At 54.4% G+C, this 25,226-nt stretch overlaps 1 protein-coding gene across 1 annotated transcript; it reads right to left on the bottom strand.

Annotated features, from left to right (window-relative positions):
- Positions 1-1,409: 1,409 nt before the first annotated feature.
- Positions 1,410-25,203, bottom strand: LOC133344743 (tetraspanin-31-like). Its single transcript, XM_061554861.1, has 6 exons — positions 24,894-25,203; positions 11,630-11,797; positions 10,050-10,130; positions 8,258-8,374; positions 7,688-7,780; positions 1,410-4,854 (listed from the first exon to the last, which is right to left on the bottom strand). Exons 1-6 carry the CDS (start codon positions 24,963-24,965, stop codon positions 4,780-4,782), a joined length of 606 nt encoding a protein of 201 aa, XP_061410845.1. The 5' UTR covers positions 24,966-25,203; the 3' UTR covers positions 1,410-4,779.
- Positions 25,204-25,226: the final 23 nt, after the last annotated feature.

Raw genomic sequence — 25,226 nt, 5'->3', positions numbered from 1 at the left:
CAGCCTTGATATATCCACTGCTGGATGAACTAATTTAGTTTCCCGCACACCAGACGACCTCGTAGCTCAAATCTCTGTGGCCGATAACCATCTCGGGTATAAATGCAACCTCCGATGAGCGTCGTTGGCCACGTGCGGTGCGAAAGAAGTTCTACATACACACGATGCATGTGACCCTGCGTTAAGTTCTCCAATCCGTTCCTCTTTTCTCGCCGTCTCTCACTGTAATTCCAAGCCTGCTCCTCCGCACGATTTTCAGCCCTTCCGAGACGCTCCGAGTCTCTTTCCGGGGAGACCTGGAAGCGTCGATCGGTGCCACAGCTTGGGGCCAAAGGAAAGGCGATGGCAGGAGCTCATCCCTTGCATTGCCACTCTGTAACACATTCCTGCGGAGGGAGCTGGTAGGAGCGTTGGGTTGCTCGGTCAATGGCCTACAGGGTCAACGGCCGCGTGGTGTATTCCGCAAATATGCCCGACTGAGGGCGGGCACAAGCAGGCGTGAGTAGGTTAAACGTTGAGTTTTATAAGGGCACCACGGGGTGACCAGCCCCTCCCTACCCAGCTCCACCCCCCACCCAGCCCTTCCCTCCCACCCAGCCCCTCCCTGCACGACGGACGGACGGACACAATAATCCCCTGTGGGCTGGTGTAACCAAGTTTCTACCAGTATAATAGGTCGCATCAGCCTCAAATGAGTACCTGGTGCGGTGTGTAAACGTCGCCACTGGGGAGACAAAGGCGGCCGTGCGTGGTTGCTGGCCACCCACCCACCCGTGTCCTGTGCCGGCCTTCCGTAGGTGCTCGCTAACAGCACTTGCCCCAACCGTCTGTTATAGGCTATACGGGGGATCTTTGCCTTTGTTTTTATGTGGTGGTGATTTTACACAAGCATAGACTTTGCCCCGGCTGGAGTGAATGAATGTAACCTCGAGTGGCAATCCATGCCAGCCCTGCTTTATATCTGCAATATATCTCCTGGTGTGTGACTCCTTGTGCCTTAAGGTGCGGCTCTGGCAGCCGTTGCTTCTGTAAATTAAAATATTAAACTCAAAGTGGCTTCCTGTCCAAACGAGTGCGGTGTTCGGGGTCCTCATTTCCCGTGCACAGCCCCCAATCCAGGGTTTGGAAATTCCACATTACCATGGCACGCACGAATCTATGCACGTGACAACTGAGTGTCACGTGCATAGTGACGACCGCTGGGGAAGGGGATGACAGTTTTATTGACGCCGCAGAGGTGGAAAGGGCCGAGTTTAACTCCTGACCAGTATGTACGATTCCGTTCGTTCGGTCGTGAGTCACCACCACCACTCGCTCGCTCCTGGTGCCGACGGTTCGCTCCCGCCCCCTCCCCCCGGTTGCCGCAGCTCCGCGCGTCGGACCCACACACGAGCATCACACAGCGCGCGTTGCCTTAAATAAGTGGATTTAATAAATACTAACAAACGCGCCGACACTCCTAGCGGTATTTACACACACACGCCTATAAACACGACCGGCGACACCTGAAATGCGTGGCGTGTTCTCAACAACACAAATCGAAACGCGCTGCTGCTGCTGATGACACCCTACGCGCGCTCGAACTTGCACTCGACGGCAACCGCGTCGCTACCTCGGGGGATGCGCACGCACGCACGCGCACGCACGCGCACGCGGCCTTTCGGTAACGGACGGCCAACACACGCTGCCAAAGTCACTACTCGGGAACTTACTCAAACAACTTCACTCGAGGGCACCGAAGGCCGTCATGAGTGGCTTGAGATTGACGAGTGGACGGCGTGAAGCAAGCCGGTAGACAAGGAGGGGAGAGGGGGGAAGCCGGAGTTGGGTGGATCGAGTTGTCCGCTACGTGAAGACCACAGATCCTCACGTGCGCGTCAAAACCACAGATCCTCACGTGCGCGTGCGCCACGCGTCACCGTCCCGGCTGCCCCCCCCCCCCCGTGGTGAGAGCGCGAGGCCCAGGGCGACCGCCGCAAGAGGCCTCCGAATCGTGCGATCGAGCGCCAGCACGGTCGGGTCGCTACGGGCAGCACGCCCGGCCGTTACAAAACAAAAGCCACGCTTCATGCTAGTGCCCAGTGGACGTGCCGACGTTCGGCCAGCGTGGGCACGTGGTTGGAATTGTTGGATCAACGTCGGCCCAACGTTTCATGTTCACTGGGCGGTCGGGGGGGGGGGAGATCTGTTAAATTAAAGGATTACAGTTATTATTACCATCATCAGCACTACTACGGTATCGGTATAACTAGTATTGTTACCGTATTGTTACAGTATTATCATTATTATTACTACGGTATTATAGAAAAAACGTCAAGAATAAATCATCACAATATTCTCCAAACAGGTTAAAACTGAGATCTGCAGATGATGTCGTCTGTTGGTGACAGTCACGATCAGAGAGGGGTGAATGTGGATTCCGTTGATGGAGCTGGTGTTGGAATGCTGAGGAATGGAACCGAGGGGCCACCGAGCCTGGCCCGGCTCCCTCCGGCCCCCAGAGCCCCTCAGGGCCCCTCAGGGCCCATCGCCATCGGGGTCACTCAGGGTCACTCAGGGCCCCTCTGGGCCAGTGATGTCTGTACAGGTGTGGATGGCGCGTTCACTCATTTACGAAGCTCCAAAAGTGTCTGTACCCGTCTATCTGCGTCTCTCTTAATGTCGTTTTTTGTCTGTCTCGTGTGTCCACCCGCTCTGTCTCTATTTTTTTATTTGACCAGGAAAGGCCCACCGAGCTACGTAGCTCTTTTTCAGAAGCGACCTGGCCACAAATGATAGCTCAACCAAGTGGCTTATCACGTGGGAATTTATAGCAGCCAAATACTCTAAACGCACGTTTCTAAGTGGGAAGGGAAAAACCGGATGATCCGGAGAAAAATCCACACGATGACGGGGAGACCATGCAAACTCCAAATATACAGACGTCAAGATCGGGATCGAGCCCACGACCTCCTGTATACCAGGCGAGGTAGTTAACATCTCGCCACCACGGCACCCTTCTGTGTCCGTCTCTATGTAACCCCTCTCCCTACCCCGTGTGTCGAGATCGCTCCACCCAGCCCCGAGTCCAAGTGACGTGGAGGTCACCAACCACCGTGTCCGACGGATCCTCGCCCTACAACGCTATCATTTGTGGATCGGTCACGTGACTCAGATTAATTTCCTTCAACGACTCTCACTCCTTTACTATCGGTGGTCACGGACAGCTTCCGAATGCTCCCCATCTCACCCACTGTAACAATGAGACTGGCAGCCCCCACACTCTGCCCGGCAGCCTGGCTCGCCAACATCATTGTGGGCGAGACGCTACCGGGATCATCGGTGCCCTCACCCAGGTAGCGTAACGAGCGTGGGGGCACGGGGTGCCTTGCCCACGCCTCCTGGTGGCCAAAGGTACCAGTTGGGGGCCCCCTTGACAACCACCACGAGATGTTGTTTACGCTGTTGGGGGCCCCACCTAACCGGTTTGCAGCACCCCCTGAGCTGATGATGTAGTTACACCACTGCCCTCACCCTCTGGGATGGTGAGGCTCATCCTACCTCCCCCTCCTGCCCTCCTCCCAACACTCGCATTTGTCTCACCCCCCCCCACCCAACATCACGGATGTGAACTTCTAAAGTTGCCGACCTGCCTTTTGTCTGGGCCCATGCGCGTGTATACTTAGTGTGTGCATGTGTACTCAGTGTGTATGTGTGTGTGTGCTTAGCGTGTGAATGCGTAAGAGTGTGTGCAAATAAGTACATGAATAGCTGCTATAGTGAATAAACATGACGTGCTGGAGAGACAAAGGCGGCCCGGGCATAGTGCCATCTGCATGATGCCTTCAGAGGACTTGATTGGGGTGAAAGAAGGTGTGAACCAAGCTCAGAGAGAGGTCAATGTGCATGTGCGCATGTGTGTGTACGTGCGTGGTGGTTAGGTGTGTGTGCGTGTGTACTATTCATTGCGTGTGTGTGCTTTAGTGAAGTTTATTTTGTTTAACAAGGTGAGAACCAATGGGACCAGGAAAGTGACCTTTAGTATGTGTGTACATGTGCACGTATGAGGAGCGGTGGCTCAGTGGTTAGCACGCCGCGCTTCGAACCTGGCGACCCGAGTTCGATTCCCGCTCGTGGCCAACATCAGTGACGATTATCTAAACCGTTCCTGGGCCTTCCCCATGTGAACTCCGCCTTAAATGAGTACCTGGTGTGGTGTGTAAACATTGCCACTCGGGATACAAAGGCGGCCGGGCGTGGTGCTGGCCACCCATCGCCTTCATGTGCCATGTCGGCCTTCATAGGTGCTCGCTACCAGCACTTGCCCCAAGTCTGTTAAGGCTATACAGGGGATTTTTGTCTTGTGTGCGTGCATGTATACATGCATATGCGTGTGTGTGCGTTAGTGTGTGTGTGTCCGCTTCCCAGTAAATATGCCAACGTTGGTCCAACGTTCCAGAATTACTGGGTTGTCTGCGGATGTGAGTGCGCACGCGTGTGTTATCGCGTGCTCGTGATGACTCGCTCGTCCTTCGAGCGAGCGCCACGAGCAACTTTTGATGAGGGCGTTGCGAGAGGAGTGGCAGCGCAGTGGCGAGGCCGGAGAATCGGCTTCCCCCGAGCGCCGCCAAACAACTCCTCGCACGCGCGTGCGCGGTTGACATCGAGCAAAGGCAGTTTAGCGGCACGGCGCTGGCAAATACGAGTCGTGGTGGGGAGGCGGGGGAGGGGGGCCGGGGGAAGGGGGGCAGGAGAGGAGAGGGGGAGTGCCGGGGTGTGGACTGGAGAGGCGACGCTCGGCTAGAGGAAGGCGTTGGGATCGGCCTGCGGGTCCTTCATGTTCCTGAAGCGCCAGGTGAGCCACACGGTGACGATCTGCGTGGAGACAGAGACGATCGCAGCAGGTCACGACCTTGTGAGGCATTCAGCTCTTTGAGTAAATGTTTTTTTCCGGGTCGCTGGTAGATCCGGAGTGAGCCAAGAAGAACCGGATGTGACTACGTTAGCTACGGCCATAGCGAGGGGATATACTGGATGCTGTGTGCCGGGTGCAGAAATATTTCCAGGGTCAGCTGATTACACCGGCTTCTCAATATATTGAGTAGATGGTCTCAGCACCGGTCACAACAAAAAAATCCCATTCCATATCATGTGAATTTTCACTTAATTTGGCTACATTTCAGGCTCTGATGAATTAAAACACAACTATAAATATGTCAGGTTGGTGGAGGGTTGCTAATGACGCGGATTCACCTAAAGAATAAATTATGGAGAATTTAAAAAAATCGATCGGTCTGCCATGCGCGCGCCCTGTGACGTGTGAATAGAGGTCACGTGGGGGCAATCGGACGCTGACCGAGCCCAGGAGGACAGCGCCACCCGCTGGCGGTAAGCGGGGATTCACGTTAAGTTACAGGGCCCAAAGGGCCAAAAAACGCCAAGTGGCCAGAAACAAACAGCCAAGATTAAAGTTGTCATGGATAAGATTTGACGCGTTTCTTGAAGTGAGCAAAGTCATACGACCTTTGGAGAAGGAAGAAACAGGGGAGTGTTGTGGTGTTTGTTGAACAGGGTGGTGGTTGAACAGTGTGGTGGTGGTGGTTGAACAGTGTGGTGGTGGTTGAACAGTGTGGTGGTGGTGGTGGTGGTTGAACACATTGTGGTGGTGGTTGAACAGTGTGGTGGTGGTGGTTGTTGAACACAGTGTGCTGGTGGTTGAACAGTGTGGTGGTGGTGGTTGAACACGGTGTGGTGGTGGTGGTTGAACACCTGGTGGTGGTGGTTGAACACATGGTGGTGGTGGTTGAACAGTGTGGTGGTGGTTGAACACGGTGTGGTGGTGGTGGTTGAACACGGTGTGGTGGTGGTGGTTGAACAGTGTGGTGGTGGTGGTGGTTGAACACATTGTGATGGTGGTGGTTATACACAGTGTGGTGTATGAGACTGAGTACTCAACATGGGTGGAGGAACCAACGAGTGAAGATCATGGGACGAGTCACCATGATAGGATGGTGGGGGTGAGAATTGGGGTGTGGGGTTGAGTGCTGATGATCAGTGGCGGTGGTGAGTGGCGGTGGTGAGTGGCGGGGGTGAGTGGCGGTGGTAAGTGGCGGGGGTGAGTGGCGGTGGTGAGCGGCGGTGGTGAGCGGCGGTGATGAGCGGCGGTGGTGAGTGGCGGGGGTGAGTGGCGGTGGTGAGTGGTGGGGGTGAGCGGCGGTGGTAAATGGCGGTGGTGAGCGGCGGTGGTGAGTGGCGGTGGTGAGTGGCGGGGGTGAGTGGCGGTGGTGATTGGTGGGGGTGAGTGGCGGTGGTGAGCGGCGGTGGTGAGTGGCGGTGGTGAGTGGCGGGGGTGAGTGGCGGGGGTGAGCGGCGGTGGTAAATGGCGGTGGTGAGCGGCGGTGGTGAGTGGCGGGGGTGAGTGGCGGTGGTGAGCGGCGGTGGTGAGTGGCGGTGGTGAGCGGCGGTGGTGAGCGGCGGTGGTGAGCGGCGGTGGTGAGTGGCGGTGGTGAGCGGCGGTGGTGAGCGGGGTGGTGAGTGGCGGTGGTGAGTGGCGGTGGTGAGTGGTGGGGGTGAGAGGCGGGGGTGAGTGGCGGTGGTAAGCGGCGGTGGTGAGTGGCGGGGGTGAGTGGCGGTGGTGAGTGGCGGGGGTGAGTGGTGGTGGTGAGTGGCTGTGGTGAGTGGCGGGGTTGAGTGCTGATGATCAGTGGCGGTGGTGAGTGGCGGTGGTGAGTGGCGGTGGTGAGCGGCGGTGGTGAGCGGCGGTGGTGAGTGGCGGGGGTGAGTGGCGGTGGTGAGTGGCGGGGGTGAGTGGGGGTGGTGAGTGGCTGTGGTGAGTGGCGGGGTTGAGTGCTGATGATCAGTGGCGGTGGTGAGTGGCGGTGGTGAGTGGTGGTGGTGAGTGGCGGTGGTGAGCGGCGGTGGTGAGCGGCGGTGGTGGGCGGCGGTGGTGGGCGGCGGTGGTGAGTGGCGGTGGTGAGTGGCGGGGGTGAGCGGCGGTGGTGAGTGGCGGGGGTGAGTGGCGGGGGTGAGTGGCGGTGGTGAGTGGCGGTGGTGAGTGGCGGGGGTGAGTGGCGGTGGTGAGCGGCGGTGGTGAGCGGCGGTGGTGAGCGGCGATGGTGAGTGGCGGTGGTGAGCGGCGGGGGTGAGCGGCGGTGGTGAGCGGCGGTGGTGAGTGGCGGGGGCGAGTGGCGGTGGTGAGCGGCGGTGGTGAGCGGCGGTGGTGAGTGGCGGGGGTGAGTGGCGGGGGCGAGTGGCGGTGGTGAGCGGCGGTGGTGAGCGGCGGTGGTGAGCGGCGGTGGTGAGTGGCGGGGGTGAGTGGCGGTGGTGAGCGGCGGTGGTGAGTGGCGGGGGTGAGTGGTGGTGGTGAATGGTGGTGGTGCGTAGTGGTGGTGAGTGGCGGTGGTGAGTGGTGAGTGGCGGGGGTGAGTGGTGAGTGGTGAGGTGGCGAGTGGTGCGTAGTGGTGGCGGGTGGCGGGGGTGAGTGGCTGTGGTGAGCGGCGGGGGTGAGTGGTGGTGGTGAGTGGTGGTGGTGAATGGTGGTGGTGCGTAGTGGTGGTGAGTGGCGGTGGTGAGTGGTGAGTGGCGGGGGCGAGTGGTGAGTGGTGAGGTGGCGAGTGGTGCGTAGTGGTGGCGAGTGGCGGGGGTGAGTGGCTGTGGTGAGTGGCGGTGGTGAGTGGTGGTGAGTGGTGAGTGGTGAGGTGGTGCTGACCTCGGTGAAGGAGAAGAAGAGGCCCACGCCGCCCGCCACCTGCAGCACCTGCTCCGAGAAACTCTGCAAGACGTCCAGGCATGGAGAAGAGCCCTGTACCAAAGACAAAGATCCCCCATGTAGCCTTCCACAGACTGTTGGGGCAAGTGCTGTCAGCGAGCAACACCTTATGAAGGCCGGAACGGCACACGAAGGGGTGGGTGGCCAACACTACGCCTGGCTGCCTTTGTCTCCCCAGTAGTGATGTTTGCTACACACCGCACCAGGTTCTCATTTAAGTCGAACTAGGTAGGTCGTGAGCAGCAATCGAACCCGGGTGACTTGTAGTCGTTGCACACTGCGCTAACCACTGCGCCACCGCTCTCCAGCCCATACAAAAACACAATAACCAGCACCAGATCTCGGCACAAATGAAATCCTGATGCTAGCCACCACACACAGATGCCATTCGCCGGACAATCCAGGTGAAACCCCCAGATATGTGGCAACCCTAACCCCGACTACCCCCTAATTCCAGTCGAACCCCACCCAGGAGGTTTCTCCCTGTTAGGAGTCATCAGCGCGCCCGACCTTGGTGCAGTTAGTGGCCTGCGCGGTGTCGTTGAATCCGCAGCAGTGGAAGTGCGTCTGGATGTCGTTGCGCGTGGCGGGAGACGCGTTGTTCCAGCCGATGTGCAGCAGGTTTATCTGCGGAGGTCCACAGGGCACGCGCCACACAGTCAACAGGACACAGTGCTACTATATTTCACTATTCTTATAAATATATTTTACCAGGAAAGGCCCCGCTGAGCTATATAGCGCTCTTTCAGAAGCAAGCTGTCACAAATTAGTACTCAACTAAGTGGATTATCACGTGGAAATATATAGCAGCCAAATACTCTAAACGTGTTTTTAAATGTGGAGGGAAAAACCGGAGGACCCGGAGAAAAATCCATGCCGCCACGGGGAGAGAGACACGCAAATTCCAAATATACAGCAGCAGGCGTCGGGGTTGGAATTGAACTCAAGACCTCCCGTACACCAGACGAGGTAGTTAACATCTCGCCACCGTTTTTGCAAGGTGGTCGCCCAACCCAGCGTAATCCAGGCTCCAACCTGCTTAGCTTTTGAGATCTGACGAGGCTGGACATGTTCCGGGTGTTTTGATCGGAGTCTGTGCGATCTAACTCTCAATGGGGCCATCACGATCCACGTGTGGATGATCGCAAAGATACATTTTGTGGTGGATCGCAGGAGAAATTCCAACAAACAATGACGTCGCAAGTGTGCAGCAATTTTCTTTGCGGCCGATGGCAAAAATCGCCAATGAAAAATTCACGCAAAAAAAAACCTTCTACCAAGAGATGGCGCTAGTACTTTACGTGTCAAGTGTATGACATGCAAAAAAATACTCAATAACGTCTAACAAGAGATGGCGCTAGTACTTTACGTATCGAGTGTATGACGGGGTTAAATTCATCCGGGCACTTTGTTGGTCACGGCCTTTTGTGGTGGGCCGCGGACCAGCAGAATGGATCACGCTGCCACGCTGCCTGGTGGATTTCCTCCAGCCCAATGTTGATCCAAATCTTTCAAAAAATAAACTTCATCTGCCCGTCTATAAATCAGACAGCCACAGCACTTGCTTGGCTAACGTTCGTCATGCAGAGGTAAAGAAAGGGCTCTTTCTGTTAGAGAGCAGCCAGCGAGCCCTGGTATGGATTACGAGCTCTGCACGACCGATAACCACTGACCTCGTCCAAAAACAACAGTGACCGAAATGTTGTTTTCTGCGCGTTAATCTCATTGGTGCTTTGGTCATATCTAACTCATGTTACCATCCCCATAGAGTTTTCAGGGTTGAAAATAGCTTCGTGATATTAACCCTTTCCCATTCCGATGACGTACACATACGCCATCGGAAAGGCATTGGAAGAAAAACTCAAATAACTTCATGGGTACCGAGGCTCCCACAAGGCCATGTGGGAGTGCACGTGGCACAGTCTCATAGAGCGCGGTCGTGTCGCTACGGTTCTCTGCGGTGAATACAATGTCTTTAATAACAACGGTGCTAGGCCTCTCTAAATAAAATTAACGCTAACCGCTTGCGCGTCTCAGAATGGGATATGGTTCAGCACAACTCTCACCTGATGCGTCATCTAATACCATTATTCTCTGGACGACAAGAGGCACCTCCTCCCCTCTCTGTATGTAAGCCGATAGCTAGGGGTGCATCTTAAAGTCCGGTAGCTGCCCACGCGCAAGCGCGTGTGTGTGTGACCAGATGTGTATAACGCTATTGACGCCGGGCACAAGTTTGGGGTGCGTCTTACTCTCCGGAGCGTGTCGCTCTTCCAGACCCCGTGGTTGTTCTCTCACCCACCTGGTGGATGCGGTCGAGAGCCAGGCAGGCGCAGGAGACGCTCAGCTGCACGAGGAAGAGCACGATGAGGATGAGCATGTACTGATGAGGAGGACGAAGACGAGGAGGTGGAGGAGGAGTTAAGGGTGGCTGACACAGCTTCTTTGTCCAGGCCGTGACCACGCGCACACACACGGCGAGGACACATGGCCTCACTCTGGCAGGGCATCGATTGACGCATTTAAAATCGATTGTGGAGAAACATAGCGGCCACGAGTGGCTGGAGGGATTATTGGAGCCCCGCAATGTTTTGCTCACCGGTGGCGGAGAGGCCTCCTCGGCTCGAGGACGCTCTCGTTACGGGGTGTTTTGGTCTACTCTTCCACGATGGATACACATCCTGGAAGATGTGGCAGTACCCACACTTTACCCCACCACACGTGACCTGCTGGGTGGACAGAGGCGGTGAGTGTTGGGGGGGCATTTTTCTACTTTATTTTAGAAAACTCATATAAAACTTATACACTTTATTTATTTGTTTCTTTTCCATGACTTTCTTACCTTTTCCTCTATTTTGCACTCTTATTGTTTTTGTGTATTTTTGTTGTAACTTGCTACCCCGCCACTACTGGACATCTGTGAAAATAAAGAAATAAAAGATTCTGATTCTGAAAAAAATATTCTGATTCTGGATTTAAGAAACGTGAATCGCCGTCTCAATTGCCTGCCCTGGCCCCCGAGTTGCAATCGAACCGACGACCTCTAGATTGCAAGGTCAGCGTGCTGACCTAACAAGGGTGCGGACTCCCCCTGAGCCTCAGAATCGGTGGTGCTAAATCAATGGTTCGTAGCAACCCTAGTGGCCAGGCCAGTGAGATGCATGGTAGTTGCAGTCGTTGCCGTTCCATCTTCCAAGATGTCGGTGGCAACAGCGAAGCGAGGTACGCAGACTTTTGCTGTTGGCTGTTGACCACAGTTCGCGTGCGTCTCTGCTGGATAGACTGGTGGACGGGTGGTTGAGTGGGTGATTGGATGAGTGGTTTGGTGTGCAGTCGTGTGTGTGTGTGTGTATGGTGAAGTGGTCTCATATTTGGGTGGGTGGTTGAGTGAGTGTTTTTGAGTGGCTGGGTGGTTGAGTGGTCGGGTGGGTCTGTGAGTGTTTGGGTGAGTGTGTATGTTGAATTTCTTTCGCACCGTATGTAGCCAACCGTGCTAATCGGAGGTGCAGATGAGTGTTTGAGTTGATGAATGGGTGAGTGATGTGGTGTTTGGTTCAGTGGTCTAGTAGCTTGTCAGGGAGGTACAAAAAAACATTTTTTTTTTTATTTTACCAGGTAAGGCCCACTGAGCTATACAGATCTTTTTCAGAAACGACCTGGCCACAAATGATATCCCAATGAAGTGGTTTATCGTGTGGACAAATAAATGCATGTTTCTAAATGTTGAGTTAAAAACCAGAGGACCCAGGGAAAAATCCACATGACCACGGGGAGAACGTGAAAACTCCAAATATACAGGCATCGAGGTCAGGATCGAACCCACAGCCTCCTGTATACCAGGCGAGGTAGTTGTTAGTGGGGAGGGGGCCGTGGAAAGGATACGAAGAAGAGCAGGACCTGGTGGTGCCGCACCGCCGCCACGAGGCCCAGGATGGAGATGAGGAAGAGGAAGGAGCCCACGGCGATGACTCCACCGATGATCTGGATGCTGGACACCACTCCGATCCCCTTGGCGTATGCGGCCACGCAGATGAGAAGCAGCCCCACCACCTGCGCACAGTCCACCCACCGGCTCATCAACGTCGGCCGCGAGCCGCGATCGATCCGCTGCTGGAGGAAGGCCCTCCCCAAAGCCGTCGCGCCATCCTTCACGGCCGCGGCGATGCGACAGACCGCCCAGCCCCCGCACATCGGCCGGTCCCAACGCTCCATCTCCCGTACGCCCATCCTGCCCGATTTTTTTTTACCCAGGCGAAAACCCGCCAAGGTACACCGTCACCCGTGTCTCATCTCGTGCACGTGCGGCACTTTTTGCCGATCCACTGCTGGATGAGGGCTTCCCCCGCGCCACGCCGTGCGAGGTCGTGTGTGTTTTTATACCATACTTCACCACGCTGGGTCACTGCGGGTGAGTAAAGTGTAGGAGTGATATTTGGTGGGAGGCTATGGGTACACAGTGGTTCAGAGCATCAGTCTTCTTCATTACAGTATTTATATACTGTACAAAGACAAAGATCTCCCATATAGCCCATAACAGACTGTTGGGGCAAGTGCTGTAGTGAGTAGCCCCTATGAAGGCCCGCAAGGGTACACGAGAGAGTGGGTGGTGAGCCCGACGCCCGAGCGCCTTTGTCTCCCCAATGGGAATGATTTTACACACCGCACCAGGTACTCGTTTGAGGCTGAGTCGACCTAGGGGAGACCCAGTACCGGTTAAAATAATCGTCACTGGTGTAGGTGGCCGTGAGCGGGAATCGAACTCGGGTCGCAGGGTTCGTAGTGCAGCACGCTAACCGCTACACTGTAGGACACAGGGAAGAAGCCACGAGCACCACGTGGGAGGCTTGTACAGTGAAGGAGAAGTAATTTTTTTTAGGTTGTTTTTGGACGGAACGAAGTGAGTGGCCGGAGGGAACGGAGCATGCGTGCAAGTTGAACTTCTTTCAAGCTGTACGTAGCCGACCGCGCTAATCGGAGGTGCGGGAGAAGCACAAGAAACTAAAATAAACAACAAAAAGCCATTCTAAAGAAATGATTTTCTATCTAGATTTGAAAGTGGATTGTTCCAGTGGTTTCCTAACATCAAAAGGAAGAGCGTTCCAGACGGCCGCAGAAGCGCATCTGAGCAGAAATGGATGATAATAAACATGGTGGTTCATGGGGTTGGGAAAGTGTCGGAGCATCCGTAACGAATATGTTAAAGGCACGGTGAAGAGATTGCTCGACTAAAAATCAGGTCATGAATTCAAATATCGATTGGTAGTCGACTCAGCACATCATCCCTCCCAAGTCCGAGAAAGCGAGTACCGCTTAACGGAAACTCGATGATGGATTAACTGCCCCCCCTCCCCCCAAAACCTACGATAGGAACGTGGAATTTCTACCACTGATTCAGAGCCTCCAAAAAATGTATCACACCACCCAATGTCCATCGACGTTGGGAGACACCTTGTCCCGCCTGGCGCCCGAGTGCACGAGACGACGGGGATTTGTTTCTGTGAATTAGCGACTTAGTGAGACGATTCCAGCTAAGCAAGGGGTGCTTGCATCCTTAGTGAAACTATTATGGAGCAACTGTGAAGCGTTTGTTTGCGTAAACAAATTCTACTGTGAGATATTCCTTAATTCATTCGAGCTATTGCATAATCACCTGCAATAGGGAAAAACATGCGTCATGGCTTTGAGCTGACTGCGTACACAGAGAACTACAAACTAAACTCTTACAACTGAAATATTTTTTTATTTTGCCAGGTAAGGCCAACTGAACTATAAATACCTCTCTTTCAGAAGCGACTTGGATACAAATGATAGCTCAAAATCCGGAGGACCAGGAGAAAAATCCACACGTCCACGGGGAGAACATTAAAACTCCAAATATACAACAGGCATCAGGGTCGGGATCGAACCCACGACCTCCTGTATACCAGGCGAGGGAGTTAATATCTCATAGCCACCGCGGCGCCCCGCATTACAGGACATAACACACGGAGCAGGACATGATTTCGACTTGCCCGAGTCTCATCAGTAGAGTGTCGGCATGTAAACGTATGTTGTTGTTGTTGTGTGGTTGCCTGGCGTTGAATGCAAGAAAGCCACATGACTGCCGTGTCGCCATCAGGTGCAGTACAACCACATTGCACAACAAGGCAAATATGCGCTGTTGTGCTGGATCATGCAGGTTGATTCGTGCACGGCGTGTGTGGATGTGCGAGGAGCGGTGGCATAGTAGTTAGTGCAGTGCTGCGCTACGAATCGGGCTACCCAAGTACGATTCTTGTTCACGACCAATAACAGTGGTCCTGTGTGTTCCCTAGGTCGATTCAGCCCTAAATGAGCAAAGAACCTGGAGTGGTGTGTAATCTAGACATCAGCACTGGGACGACAAAGACGACTGGGCGTGGTGTTGACCACCCACCGCTTCGTGTGCCATGCCGACCTTCATGTGTGCTCGCTAAACAGCACTTGCCCCAACAGTCTGTTCACACGATATGGGGATATTTGTCTTTGTGTGTGTGTGGACAGTGGTTAACTGATACCCTGTTGTCGATTCTGCGTCGCAGATTCGTGTGCACATCTGAACCGGTCCCGCACCTCTCCTAGGTCGACTCGGCCCTAAATGAGTGCCTGTCGCAGTTTAAACATCAGCACTGATGAGGCAAAGGCGTCAGCTATGGTAGTGGACCCCCCCACCGTGTCCCACGCTTCTTCAATAGGTGCTCACGAACAGCACTTGACCCAACAGTACGTCCAGGCTACAGGGGGAGAGGGGGGGATTTGGGATCTGTGTCTTTGCGGGCGGCAGAGGGCACTGCAGCGAAACCTTCGCCCAGCTCCGCACTGGCCGGCGGTGGTGAAGTATGGCCAGATAAGGCCCACAGCCCCGCATGGCATCGGGGAGGCTCTCTTCATCCAGCAGCAGATTGGCAACAGGGGTTGTACACGTACACTGTCGGCGAATGCGCCGCCGCTGCAGGCAAACGTCTTGGCATTCCGACAACGCCTGCATGCCCCGTGTGTTTATTGCAGGAAGACAGGTAGTAGGTAGGTAAGGTAGCTTTACAAGCCAACCTTGCTCCAACCTTAACTCGTGACATGCTGCAATCTCTGCTACCGCGTGCACGCCCTTCCCCCGTCTCCGAGAGCCGTGACTCGTACAGAAAGCCCCCTCGCGAGCGAGCTCTTGATGAACGGACAGACAAGGAAGAGGTCTCCCCTCCATTACGTAACAGCAACAAAGCGAGCGACAACAATGTTAGTCGATGAATCATTGCGATTCCATTCAATCGTCGATCCTTTCATTGTGCCGCTTGTGCCGAATGTATCGCTGCACCGATCTGACAGCACGTGTCCACACCCTGTCAGTCTCAAGGAGGTTGTTTGAACATACTTCACCACTCTCATCAGCGTGGGTTGGTGAAACGGGGTGGAGGGTGCCCAGTATCGGTTCCGAAATTGCTCAACACCGATGTTAGCTGTGGTCGTGAATCGAACCCAGGTCAACAGGTTTGTAACGCAGTGTAAAAACTATAAACTATTTTTTTTATTTCACCAGGTAAGGCCCACTAAGCTATATAGCTCTTTATCAGAAGCGACCTTTGCCACAAATGATAGCTCAACGATAGTGGCTTATCACGTGGACATGCACAGCAGCCAAATACTCTAAGCGCGTGTCTCTAAATGTGAAGAGAAAAATCGGAGGACCCGGAGAGAAATCGACATGACCACTGGGAGAATATGCAACTTCAAATATACAGGCGTCTGGGTCGGGGTCAAACCCATAGCCTCCTGCATAGCAGGCGAGACCGGCAACATCTCGCCACCGTGGTGCCCTCATAGCTAACCCGCCCCAAACGCGTGTCGGATATAATCGTACACACGACTCGAGCGGAGGCATTGATTTTTAATGAATCCAATCGAGGCACCCTTGCATTTGCTAAAATAACATTATATTCCATCAGTTTTTGCCAGCTTATGAGACTGCTGATGAGACTCAAGAAAGGTCAAAACCGGTCCAGGGTCCGCTGCTTAAACACGTGATGCTGCAAAACGAGGCCCCAAGGCTGATGGGAACGAAAACTGAATTTGTGTTCTTAGCATTTTTTTTACGCAGAGTTTGACAACAAACCAAAACACGGACACCCGGAGACGCGGCTGTAATGCTACATTCTGTCAGACCAGGGGCGCCGCGGTGACGCGATGTTATTTCCAGTGCCGGATTAAGCTCATGCGGGCCCTGTAGCGTTACCTACGATAATCACCCAGAAATCTTGACTTAAAGCTTTCGTGGCTGCAGGAAATCATATTCTTTGGGTCTTTCCGTAAAGTCACGTAGATAGGTTCAAAGAAAATAACAGAAAATAATAAAAACTACGACGTTTCGATCGCAACACAAGCGTTCGTCATCAAAATGTGTGTAGCCCAAGGGTCATCAACGAACTGGGCGGGGATAGTGATGTTAATGTGAAAAATTAGAACGTTACATTAACATAACTATGTTTTCATTTGCTATACAGTCAGATAATACGATAAATCGCTAACCTTAAACACCCAGTCGTTCATAAACATTGAAGGCGGTATAGTACTCTAGTAATAGAGCAAGTGCAGAATCACTGAACCGGAATTGATAGCTTGAAAGCATTTAGCGCAGGGCCCTTGAAAGTGCGGGGCCCGTAGCATATGTAGCTACTTTTGCAACTAGGATAATCCGGCGCTGGTTATTTCCCTCGGCCAGTAAGCAGGGCCATGGGTTCGACCCCAGACCCTGACGATACCAATTCTATATTTGGAGTCTTGAGTGTTCTCTCTGCCCGTGGTCACGTGGATTTGTCTCTGGGCCCTTTGGGGTCTTTTTTTCCCCTCCACATTTAGAATCAACAGGCGTTTAGATTATTTGGCTGCTACGATAAATTCCAGCGTGTGATAAGCCACATCGATGAGATTTTATCATGTGGCCAGGTAGCCCGCGGGTCGTTTGGGTTATTGACCATACTTCACCGTCCCGGTTTGTGAAGGCGGGGAGCATAGATGTCGGCGCATCGAAGTATAGTACAACAACGTAGTATTCTGCACTGCCTTCTACTGCCCGTGAGTCATCAAATTATAAAGAGTTAATTACACAAATGATGATCAACTCCGGGGAGTGTGTAATGATGAACATGGAGTTCACCGAGAATATCACAGATGGGTTCAAACACTCCTCACCATGCAAGCGGCTCAACGCCGTGCTTGTGATATCACTGGACACTCGACCCCCCCCCCCCGCCCCCCCCCCCCGGTGATGCCCATGCTGCTGCATTGATTTTCGCTGCCGCTGCAAATCTTCGTAATGTCCATCACGCGGTGGCGGTGGCTCTCGGCTCGGGTCGAGTTATCAGATTCATTTCCCCACAGCCAAGCCAACAGGCTGGCTATACATAGCGCCTTCGTGACAGCGCTCATTATTTTTTCAGATGTCACTCGCCACCGACGTGAGCCGTGTCCGTGAGTGGGACTCCGAGCTTCGCCGGGTTCACAGCGCAGTGCGGCGCTAACCACTGGCCACGCGGACTCCAAACGAATACAAAACACACGGCCGCTGTCGGCAGCCCTGGCGAACAAGAGATCAATGAATATCCCTCTCTCTCCCATCACCCACGGCCACCACCTCAACAAGCATCATCAATAGGCTGACGTTTCGGGCGCCAGAAACCCCTCTTCTTTAAGAGTCGATAGCGGAGAGAGATTGACTACCGGTTGGATAATCAAGTTGAGGGCATTAAGGAGCTCCTGATCGAAACGTCAGCTTACTGTATTACTATTGTGCTGTCCTTAGTGAATGCTGCGGTGGGGCCGTGGCTCAGCGGGTGGTGGACTGCGCTATGAACCTGGCGACCCGAGATGGATTCCAATCAGTGGCGAGTGATAGCTGAGCCGGTGTGACTACCCCCCACCCACCCACCCCTTCAACAACACGCAATGACCAGCGCGGTGAAGTATGGTCGGACAACACGTGACCGAGAGCCCTTTATTCAGCAGTGCATGTATTGACAAAGGGGCCGTCCATAAATGACGTCACGCGATTTTGGACGATTTTTGACCCCCCTCCTTCGTCACACGACATCACAAAAAAGTCAGACCCCCCCCTCCTCAAATATGACGTCACAAAGCTCTGCCCCCCTCCCCCAAAACAATAAAACATGCTTCAAATCGCTTTAAAATATTGCCATTGTAGTGCGTATTTAATGTGTTGCTGCACTCTGATGTTGTAGGAGAAAACATTTATCAAAAAGGCTATTTCGTTAAGTAGAACGTGTTGTCTACATTTATTTAAAGTTGCGCATTTTGATGTGACGTCACATTTCTCAAAACCCTCCCCTCGTCACAAATGTCTAGGTGCGTGACGTCATTTATGGACGGCCCCAAAGGGGTATGGATTCTATTCAATTTGGTCAGTGGCAGTGCTTCGTTCGAGGCACGAACAGACCACGCCTTCATCATCATCATCAGCCATGCTCAGTCCACTGCTAGACGAGCACTTCCACAAGCCGTCCGCACCCGTCACGTGATGCCTCCTAAATTCGCCAAACCCCGGGCTGAATCGGCAAGAGGCCGTAAACAACAACAACAACCCACCACCGTCATCAACAACAAACAACAACAACAAACAACACCACCGACACGAACCCCGACGCTGAGAGCCACAACCGCTTCGAAGGCTGACGACAACAACAACCCCATCATGGCTTGGCTTCGCGAACGAAGATCTAGGAAGGACATCCACATCTTCTGCAGGCACGCTGGTGGCTGAAGAGGCCTATGCGGGACAAGCAGGTTCTGCCACAACAGCTGCAAGTATAGGTCTCATCTGGGATGGGTGCTGAGGGATCATGGTTCTTCCTCCTTCTCCTTTTGTCCTCCATACGGGCCCTGCGGGTATCTTCGAAGAAGGAGGTGGCCTGGTGGACTGTGTGCCGCCAGGAGTTGCGATCAGCTGCTTGTGTTGCCCACTGACGGTGATCGATGCAGCAAGCAGTGAGGGACTTCTTCAGGGAGTCTTTGTATCGCTTTCGTGGTGCCCCTATGTCGCGATGGCCAGAGGACAGTTCCCCATACAGCACGATCTTAGGCAAGCGGTGGTTCTCCATCCTGGCGATGTGCCCTGCCCAACGAAGCTGTGTCTTGAGGACCATGGCCTCGATGCTGATGACCTTCGCTGACTTGAGGACTTCAGTGTTGGCGACGAAGTCACTCCAGTGAATATGGAAGATTGTGCGGAGGCAGCGCTGATGGAAACGCTCGAGGAGACTCAGGTGACGACGGTACGTGACCCAGGACTCAGCGCCATACAGGAGAGTGGTCAGCACAACAGCTTTGTAGACGTTGACCTTCGTGGCTCTTTTAAGGTTTCTGTTGTTCCAGACACGTTTGTATAGTCTGCCAAATGCACTGTTTGCCTTGGCCAGCCTGTTGTCGACTTCGTTGTCGATCTTGGCGTCAGACGAGATGACGCACCCCAAGTAGCTGAACTGGTGGACAGCTTTCAGTTATGTTTGTTCAATGAAGATGCTTCGTGGATGGTGCTCCTCATGGGGTGCGGACTGATGAAGAACTTCAGTCTTCCTCAGGCTGACTTCAAGGCCGAAGATCTGAGCTGTTTTCGCGAAACAGGACGTAATTCGCTGCATAGCTGCCTCTGTATGAGCAAGGAGGGCGGCATCGTCAGCATAAAGCAGCTCCCTGATCAGTTGCTCCATGGTCTTTGTGTGGGCCTGCAAACGCCTCAGGTTGAACACGCTCCCATCGAGACGAAAACGGATGTATACGCCATCAGCGTCGTCGAGGTCCTCTGTGACCTGCTGGAGCATCATGCTGAACAAAATGGTGAACAGCGTGGGAGCAAGAACACAGCCCTGTTTCACGCCGTTTGCAATAGGGAAGGGCTGCGAGAGATTGTTGCTATTTCTGACTTGTCCAAGCTGATCTTCATGAAGCTGGACAATCATGGTGAGGAACTTCGGTGGGCAGCCTAGCTTGTCCAGGATTTTCCAAAGTCCCTGCCTGCTCACGGTGTCAAACGCTTTTGTCAGGTCCACAAAGGTGACGTACAGTGCTTTGTTTTGCTCCCGGCACTTTTCCTGAATCTGCCTCAGGACAAACACCATGTCTGTGGTTCCCCGGTTGGCTCTAAAGCCACACTGGGTCTCTGGGAGGTGATATTCAGCTATTGCGGGTACCAGTCTATTCAGCAGTACTCTTGCGAGGATTTTGCCGGCGACGGACAGAAGTGTTATGCCACGATAATTGGAACAGTCTGATTTCTCCCCTTTGTTCTTGTACAGGGTGATGATGACTGCATGTTTGAGATCTTGAGGGAGTTTACCCTGCTCCCAGCAGCAGACGAAGAATTCATGGAGTTTGGTGTGCAGTGCTGGGCCTCCGTTCTTCCATACTTCAGGAGGGATGCCATCGACTCCTGCAGCTTTACCACTCTTCAGCTGTTTAATGGCTTCCTCAGTCTCTTGTAATGTTGGTGCCACATCCAGTTCGGTTTTCACTGGTTGTTGTGGGATGCGGTCAATCGCTGGTTCTTGGACTGAGCGGCTAGCATTGAAGAGCGTGTAGAAGTGCTCAGACCAGCGGTTCAGGATTGAGTCCTTTTCAGTGAGCAGTTTTTCCCGTCTGCACTCCGCAGGGGGCTCAGGATTTGGTACGAGGGGCCATATACCGCTTTTAGGGCTTCGTAGAATCCCCTGTAGTCGCCAGTATCAGCGCAAACCTGAGTTTTTACTGCGAGGTTGGTCCACCACTCGTTCTGAATCTCTCGAAGCTTGCGCTGGATGGTGCTGCATTCCAGGCGGAAGGCTGCTTTTTTGTGCGGGCAGGATGGTCGTGCCAGGTGGGCCTGGTGTGCTGATCTCTTCTTTGACAGCAGCTCCTGGACTTCTAAGTTGTTCTCATCGAACCAATCTCTGTTTTTCTTCGTGGAGAATCCGAGGGTATCTTCAGATGTTTGCAGAACAACAGTTTTGATGCGGTCCCACAGCACTTCAGGAATTGGAGGCGAGTCTCCTAGGCAGCTCGGTTCCTCTAGCCTAGATCGTAGGCTTTTCTGGAAAGCTGCTTTGACCGCGGCAGACTGAAGGCTGCAGACTTTGAGCTTCTTCCTCGGGGCGCCACCGTTTCTTGGTCTGGGTTTAAAGTGAAAGCTGAGTTTGCAGCGGACAAGACGGTGGTCTGTGTGACACTCGGCGCTGGGCATTACCCTGGTGTGAAAGACATCTTTTAGGTCACGCTGGCGCACAAGGATGTAGTCTATGAGATGCCAATGTTTTGACCGAGGGTGCATCCAGGTTGTTTTCAGACTGTCTTTCTGCTGGAAGATGGTGTTGGTAATGGAAAGCTGCTGTTCCGCACAGAGTTCAAGTAACAAGCGTCCATTGTCGTTGCAGCTGCCCACGCCGTGCCTTCCAAGTACGCCTTTCCAGGTTTCCGAGTCTCTGCCCACTCTGGCGTTGAAGTCGCCAAGGATGACAATCTTGTCGTCAGCTGGGATATCCTGCAGAAGGCTGCGTAGGTCGGAGTAAAACTTGTCTTTTTCAGCGGGATCTGCCTGGAGAGTTGGAGCGTACACACTGAGCAGCGTTGCGTGTTGTTGGTCACGAAGTGGTAGACGCATTGAGATGATGCGGTCAGAGTGACCAGTTGGCAGGCTTGCAAGCTTGGTAGCGATAGAGTCCCTGATCATGAAGCCGACACCTGAACGGCGTCTCTCTGTCGCTGGTTTACCTGACCAGTAAACACGTAATGTCCATCACGCGGTGGCGGTGGCTCTCGGCTCGGGTCGAGTTATCAGATTCATTTCCCCACAGCCAAGCCAACAGGCTGGCTATACATAGCGCCTTCGTGACAGCGCTCATTATTTTTTCAGATGTCACTCGCCACCGACGTGAGCCGTGTCCGTGAGTGGGACTCCGAGCTTCGCCGGGTTCACAGCGCAGTGCGGCGCTAACCACTGGCCACGCGGACTCCATACGAATACAAAACACACGGCCGCTGTCGGCAGCCCTGGCGAACAAGAGATCAATGAATATCCCTCTCTCTCCCATCACCCACGGCCACCACCTCAACAAGCATCATCAATAGGCTGACGTTTCGGGCGCCAGAAACCCCTCTTCTTTAAGAGTCGATAGCGGAGAGAGATTGACTACCGGTTGGATAATCAAGTTGAGGGCATTAAGGAGCTCCTGATCGAAACGTCAGCTTACTGTATTACTATTGTGCTGTCCTTAGTGAATGCTGCGGTGGGGCCGTGGCTCAGCGGGTGGTGGACTGCGCTATGAACCTGGCGACCCGAGATGGATTCCAATCAGTGGCGAGTGATAGCTGAGCCGGTGTGACTACCCCCCACCAACCCACCCCTTCAACAACACGTAATGACCAGCGCGGTGAAGTATGGTCGGACAACACGTGACCGAGAGCCCTTTATTCAGCAGTGCATGCATTGACAAAGGGGCCGTCCATAAATGACGTCACGCGATTTTGGACGATTTTTGACCCCCCTCCTTCGTCACACGACATCACAAAAAAGTCAGACCCCCCCCTCCTCAAATATGACGTCACAAAGCTCTGCCCCCCTCCCCCAAAACAATAAAACATGCTTCAAATCGCTTTAAAATATTGCCATTGTAGTGCGTATTTAATGTGTTGCTGCACTCTGATGTTGTAGGAGAAAATATTTATCAAAAAGGCTATTTCATTAAGTAGAACGTGTTGTCTACATTTATTTAAAGTTGCGCATTTTGATGTGACGTCACATTTCTCAAAACCCTCCCCTCGTCACAAATGTCTAGGTGCGTGACGTCATTTATGGACGGCCCCAAAGGGGTATGGATTCTATTCAATTTGGTCAGTGGCAGTGCTTCGTTCGAGGCACGAACAGACCACGCCTTCATCATCATCATCAGCCATGCTCAGTCCACTGCTAGACGAGCACTTCCACAAGCCGTCCGCACCCGTCACGTGATGCCTCCTAAATTCGCCAAACCCCGGGCTGAATCGGCAAGAGGCCGTAAACAACAACAACAACCCACCACCGTCATCAACAACAAACAACAACAACAAACAACACCACCGACACGAACCCCGACGCTGAGAGCCACAACCGCTTCGAAGGCTGACGACAACAACAACCACAAACACAACAACCCAACAAACACAACAACAGCAGCTGACGAAAGCAGAACTGGAATCAAGGCGTGCGCGTGTGTCTCGATGTTTGTGTTCATGGGAATGCGCAGACCGTGACGTCACAGGGCCGCTATCTTTGTGCGCCCGAGAAGCGAGACGACCCCCCCCCGCCCCCCTTTGTAGCGAGAGCCGAGACCCCCCCCCTGGGGTCCACGGAGAAACCCCCCCCCAGCCCCCCCTCTACCCCAACACAACACATTTCAGCAACCCCCAACCACCCAGCCCCCTGCCCCCCCTCTACCCCAACACAACACATTTCAGCAACCCCCAACCACCCAGCCCCCCTGCCCCCCCTCTACCCCAACACAACACATTTCAGCAACCCCCACCCCCAACCACCCAGCCCCCCTGCCCCCCCTCTACCCCAACACAACACATTCAGCAACCCCCAACCACCCAGCCCCCCTGCCCCCCCTCTACCCCAACACAACACATTTCAGCAACCCCCAACCACCCAGCCCCCCTGCCCCCCTCTACCCCAACACAATACATTCAGCAACCCCCAACCACCCAGCCCCCCTGCCCCCCCTCTACCCCAACACAACACATTTCAGCAACCCCCAACCACCCAGCCCCCCTGCCCCCCTCTACCCCAACACAATACATTTCAGCAACCCCCACCCCAACCACCCAGCCCCCCTGCCCCCCCCTCTACCCCAACACAACACATTTCAGCAACCCCCAACCACCCAGCCCCCCTGCCCCCCCTCTACCCCAACACAACACATTTCAGCAACCCCCAACCACCCAGCCCCCCTGCCCCCCTCTACCCCAACACAATACATTTCAGCAACCCCCACCCCAACCACCCAGCCCCCCTGCCCCCCCTCTACCCCAACACAACACATTTCAGCAACCCCCACCCCCAACCACCCAGCCCCCCTGCCCCCCCCCTCTACCCCAACACAACACATTTCAGCAACCCCCACCCCAAACACCCAGCCCCCCTGCCCCCCCTCTACCCCAACACAACACATTCAGCAACCCCCACCCCCAACCACCCAGCCCTCCTGCCCCCCCTCTACCCCAACACAATACATTCAGCAACCCCCACCCCCAACCACCCAGCCCCCCTGCCCCCCCTCTACCCCAACACAATACATTTCAGCAACCCCCACCCCCAACCACCCAGCCCCCCAGCCCCCCCTCTACCCCAACACAACACATTTCAGCACCCCCCCACCCCCATCCTGTGGTGACACTCGGGCCTAGCGTGTAGGGGTCACATTCTGACAATCAGAAACACCCGGACGAGTGGGGGGGGGGGGGTGAGCGATGCGGGGGACGATGAGAGATGAGGTGAGGGATGGTGGTGATGGGGGGCGACACGGGGTCTGGGGGGGGGGGGGCTGAGAGACGGGGGGCAATTTTCTCCCGGGGTCTCACAGACAGCAGCAGGGTGTGTGTGGGGGGGGCTCACAGGGACCTCATCTGACATTTGGCCACGGGGTCTCGCCAAAACCTGTCGGTGGGGGGGGTCGACAGGATCGGGATGATCTTAGAATGCCGCGGGGTGGTGGTGGTGATGATGATGATGATGGTGGTGATAATGATGATGATGGTGGTGATAATGATGATGGTGATGATGATGATGGTGGTGATGATGGTGATGATGGTGGTGATGATGATGGTGGTGGTGATGATGGTGGTGATGATGATGGTGGTGGTGATGATGGTGGTGATGATGATGGTGATGATGGTGGTGATGGTGATGATGGTGGTGATGGTGATGATGATGGTGGTGGTGATGATGGTGGTGATGATGATGGTGATGATGATGGTGGTGGTGATGATGGTGGTGGAGACGATCCGATGGGATGCGAATTGCGAACAATGAGGTGCGGGAAGGGGGGGGGGCGTCGCAGAGGAGGGGGATCAGAGTACCCCCCCTGCCCCCCTGCTCCCCCGTATCGCGACTCACCATGTACAGCAGGTTGAGCACGCACAGCGCGTTCTTGGCGCACGCGAACCCCCCGAAGCCCATGTTGGCCATGTCAGGTGCCCGCGCCGTCTCCGCCTGCGTAGCCGCGCGTGTCTCTCTGTGTGTCTGTCTCTGTGTGTCCGTCTCGTCTCCGCGTCTCTCCCTGTGTGTCTGTCTCGTCTCCGCGTGTCTCCCTGTGTGTCTGTCTCGTCTCCGCGTGTCTCCCTGTGTCTCCCTGTGTGTGTGTAGCCGAGGCGGATGGGGAGCGCCCGTGTCTCCTCTCTCGCTTCCCTGTCGCCCCGTGGCCCCGCCCAGACGCTACGAGGCAGGGCC

The sequence above is a fragment of the Lethenteron reissneri genome, chromosome 20, assembly GCF_015708825.2.
Source record: "Lethenteron reissneri isolate LAM-NWPU_2019-01 chromosome 20, ASM1570882v1, whole genome shotgun sequence".
Lineage (NCBI taxonomy): Eukaryota > Metazoa > Chordata > Hyperoartia > Petromyzontiformes > Petromyzontidae > Lethenteron > Lethenteron reissneri.
Note: the sequence above shows the minus strand (reverse complement) of the source record. Positions and strands in the feature narration are given on the sequence as shown.

Excerpts from the sequence above, each read along its gene's own strand:
- LOC133344743 (XM_061554861.1), bottom strand. The coding sequence starts at position 24,965 with ATGGCCAACATGGGCTTCGGGGGGTTCGCGTGCGCCAAGAACGCGCTG. Across the intron at positions 8,375-10,049 it reads CTCTCGACCGCATCCACCAG|ATAAACCTGCTGCACATCGG; the intron begins GTGGGTGAGAGA and ends GGACCTCCGCAG. Across the intron at positions 7,781-8,257 it reads AGGCCACTAACTGCACCAAG|GGCTCTTCTCCATGCCTGGA; the intron begins GTCGGGCGCGCT and ends TCTTTGGTACAG.